This window comes from Hipposideros armiger, unplaced genomic scaffold (assembly GCF_001890085.2).
Source record: "Hipposideros armiger isolate ML-2016 unplaced genomic scaffold, ASM189008v1 scaffold_73, whole genome shotgun sequence".
Classification (NCBI taxonomy): Eukaryota; Metazoa; Chordata; class Mammalia; order Chiroptera; family Hipposideridae; genus Hipposideros; species Hipposideros armiger.
Genome location: NW_017731423.1, coordinates 4489063 through 4493320, shown reverse-complemented (window position 1 = coordinate 4493320; position 4258 = coordinate 4489063). Strand labels below are relative to the sequence as shown.

The following is a 4258-nucleotide window of genomic DNA, read 5'->3' as shown; positions in this document are numbered from 1 at the left end:
AGACTGAAGAGCAAAAGGACAGCAACTTGTCTGTTCCCCTTCCCCCAATTCCCCAGCACTGTTCCCATCCCCCCAATTCACCAATAAAAAAAATTAAAAAAAAACAAAGAGTTGACGAATGACGATGAGAGTGAGATAGTGATAATCAGTTTTTAAAAGGTAGAGTTGCCAGATAAAGTAAAGGCTAAATAAAATGATTTGTTCAATCACTAATGAGGATTAAAAGAGTGAGTGCATTTTGATGCTCTTTCATGCTATATATACAGTATGGCTGTAATAGGAATATCATTCTTACTGCCCTTTAGAAACAGGGTCAGGTGATCTGTAGACCAAGGACTCACCTCTAGGATTGATGTCTGCACTTGGAGGATCTGTTCATGGCCTTTGAGCTGCCGGATGCAGATTTTGCAGGACAGCTGGGTGGTGGTGGGCGTGTAACGCTCCAGGGAGAAGGCACAGTGCAGGGGCTGCCGGTTACTGCACCACACGCGGGAGAACGGGACTTCCTGCAGAAAGAGGTGGGAGAGAAGAAGTCTGTGGTGTGCAGAGCCTGGCTGATATGAGCGGAGACCAGAAGAGACCTAATAGCAATAACGATGGTGATGATGATGGCAATTGCAGCAGAGATAATTGCCTAAGCAACTTGGTGGAATCATTGTAGAAATAACATTGCAGCATATGCCAAGTAGCACAAAAGCAATTAATGTCAATTTCAACTGATAACATTTGTATATCCAAACCACAGTGCGAGAGCTCAGATTTCACTTGTTGACACACACAATTGGTAAGAATGCCATCAAACATGAAGCATCATGTTTTCCCACTAAAAACTAATATTCTTAGAACACTCCGATGGCCCATCCTTCTACCTAAGCCTGGGTAGGCTGATATCTTCTCACTTAAGTGAAAATTATGCTAAAGAGCTGACTCGCCAGAACTTGTTCCACACCACAAAATCATGCTGAACTTGCAAACAGAACATAATATTGGTAATGTACCAGCCTAAAAACCATACCTATGGCAAAATCACACACATATACACACATCAAGAGAAAGACTCAACACATGTGGCCATCCCAAAGCAGTCTAGTTTGCCAACTGCTCATTCAATTCATCCATTCCCTAATTCTGTATGGTGTCTGCCAATGACAAGACAATGTGCTAGATGAACAAGAAATAATAAGAAATTAGGTCAGTCCCCATTCTCAAGGGCCTTACAGACAATGGAGTGGCAAAAGCAATTTTTACTAAATGAGGGGGAAATTATAAAATGTATATAGATCACTCTTTTCCCCAATACCAGTTAGTGCTTGCCACTGAGGGGGCTGTGTTAGGCATGTGGCTTTACAACAATGTGAAGTGGAGGTTAAGTCGTTCTGACCTCTGAGGTCAGACGATATTCTGAGGTCAGAATATCAGAAATTGATATTCTTTCAGCTACTAAAAAGTCTCTGATTCCTTGCCAAATCAGGCTGGGTCCTTGGCAATGATCATGTATGCTTAGCAATGTTCATCCTCACTTTTTTCTCTTTTTCTCCTCTCAATAATTTGCACTTTTACCTGTTGCCATAAGTATAATTTTCTCTGATACTGACATTGAAAGGTGGTAAAAAGATATATCAAGTCTGAAAGTTTGATACTCTGAAGTGTGACTGGTGATGAAGCCAGCATATGTTGTAAGACAAGGGCCATGATTAAAATTCAGTCTACTCACTTTGCGTACCTATGAATTACCTCGTTATTCCTGAGCTCTATTGTACGCACTTGTTTGTTTTCTAATTTCCTCTGTAAGAAGCCTCATGGGTCCTGATTTTGGATACTTCTGGAGTGGGGGGTAGCAAGGAGGGATGAACTTTAGATTGTTGCACACTTGAGAATAAGAAATTCAGCTTTAGGGAGTATGAGAGAACAAACTTGGGCATTAACCCCTACCATGCATCCCAGCAATGACTATAAGGGCTTTGTGATTTTGTTTTATTTGTTCTTAATCCCGAATCAAGGGGAAGGCAGTAGACTTTTTTCTCAAGAAGTAGAAACAAGGACTCAGAGAAGGGCTGTGTGTGTGGCACTGTGGCGTTTCATTGACTTTGTTCTCGTGCAAGATGTGGGCTGTTAGGATGCAGCGCTGTCCTTAGGGGAGCATGCTCAGCTCTCCCCTTCAAGCAGGGGCTGGAAGCCTGATAACTACATTTCACAGCCTTACTTGCCAGCAGAGTTCACTTTTCCATTCTCCCAATGAGAGGCACTTGTGCTAGGCTTGGGCGGTAGAGGACGGGCCGAAGCCGTCACTGTCCCCCTAATATCAGCAAGCAGGCCCATAGGCCTCAGCTGTCAGCACAGGTGAGGTTTGTAGGGGATTCTGGATATTTTCCTGAGAACCATCTGCTACAGCGCCGTTTCCTGAAATTCCTGAATTTGCTGGTTTCCTGATATCATTAGTAGCTTTCTCTGACCCTGACTCTATCAGGGCTCTCTACAGGTTCTGTAAGCATATAACTCTCTTGATTACATTTCTCTTTTGGAATATCTTGAGGGGTTGCCATTTTCATGACCGAAACAATTCTGTAATGAAATTCCAGTGGATTTGAAGAAGTGCCCTTAGAAACTGATATAAGATGGCTAACACTAAAAGGTGCCACTAGTGAGTTCTACAGGGAGACTATCCTCTTCTAAGGGAAACACTGGGGGAAGCATTAAGCTAATGGTCACCAAGGAAGCTCTTGGCTGGCACACAACTTATTTATACCACCAGTAAGACAGCACAGGTCCATTCTTCCTAGACAGTAAGTTTTACTTATGATCTCTTCTCTTTCCCTCCTGGTAGAAGATATGGCAGCAGAAGGCACTTCTGATTGGTGCAGCCTCCCAGGAACATTTGGAGGAAGTCATTTTCCATAAATCACTAAAAAATGACTTTGCACCTGCACCAAATTTTACCCCAGGTAAAAGAAATAATATGTATTTACAAGTTCTGCCATTTCTCCTTGTCCAATCTGACTTGTTTCATGCTTCTCCACCTGAGCCTTCTCCGATTTGTAAAGCGTGGGTAACCCTCACCTCATATCTCAGCCTTACAACACTTCTCTCTCTGCCTGATGAACTCTATAAAGTCCCATCTGCTCTCTCTNAAACCACCTGACATTGAGTAGTACATGTACAAAATGGTTAAACCTTCTGCCAAGCCAAAATGAATATGTATTATTTATATATTTATACATAAATACATGTGTGGGTATGTGTGTCCGTATGTGTATACACACACACACACACACACACACATTCTACAGGTGAATAATAAAATATGTGTGCTTTTCTAAGCTAACCAGGGGTTACTTTAGAATTGCTAAACAGAAGCATCACTTGCCTCCCCTGATACTGCTTCTCAGCTACTCTCTCCCCTCAAATAACCATTCAGGAGCAAATGCCATTGTTTATAAGCTCAAGTCCAGAGCCATGACGTCAATCAGAACCATGGCAGAGACCAGGTATGATTTTGCAAATCTCCCAAGTGAGTTCTTCTTTGACCCATTCTGTCTCTGCCCTTCAATAGGATATGACCTTAGACAAGGTCCTGTCCCTCTTTGCACTTCCATTTCCTTGCTTTGTAGGATGAGATTGATATCTACTCTATCTTATAATATTGTATTGATGAATCCATGTTTGATGGAAATGGGAATGTGCGGCCCCTGAGCCTGGAGGGCCTGAGAAGTTGTAAGACAACAAGGATCCAAGCCCCTTAAGCTGAAATAACATATATGGGGCCACTGACTTCAGGACACCTAGTTAGAACCAGCAGAAAACTGACCAGTGGTAATCTCGTGCCTCTTTATGTCACGTGTCTCAATTGTACCATCAGCTAATAACGAATTTTAGCTAACATTCCAAGCCTACCATGGACTATTAGAGTGTCTGTAGTTTTGTGTATAAAAAACCCTCTACCAGTTCCTATCCCAGAGGTCCCTTCACAGAGCTTAAGTTCTGATAGGTTGAGTTTCCAAGCAGCATGAGAAGAATTTTATTTTCCCTTATCAGTAAGCAGGATTAAAAGAGTTGACAGGGCCGGCCGAGTAGCGCGATGGTTAAGAACTCGCTTGGGATGCCAGAGAGCCCCAGTTCGGATCCCACATATGAGGGCCAGTGACGCTTCCCTCAACAGCTAAGATGCTGAACAACAGCTCGACCTGGAGCTGGGCTGCCGTGAGTCGCCGGAGATGGCGTAGGCTGCAGTCCCTGTGGCAGTGGGTTGCCATGGGCTACC

General features: G+C 43.2%; 1 protein-coding gene across 10 annotated transcripts in view; it reads right to left on the bottom strand.

Moving 5' to 3' along the window:
- UNC5D (unc-5 netrin receptor D) overlaps positions 1 to 4258 on the bottom strand; it is a 561851-nt gene that overhangs the window by 27174 nt on the left and 530419 nt on the right. For all 10 annotated transcript variants that reach the window (XM_019642890.1, XM_019642889.1, XM_019642891.1 and 7 more), the window contains one exon: positions 342 to 506. In XM_019642890.1, the coding sequence (XP_019498435.1) occupies positions 342 to 506 (165 nt within the window). The remainder of the gene's footprint in view (positions 1 to 341; positions 507 to 4258) is intronic.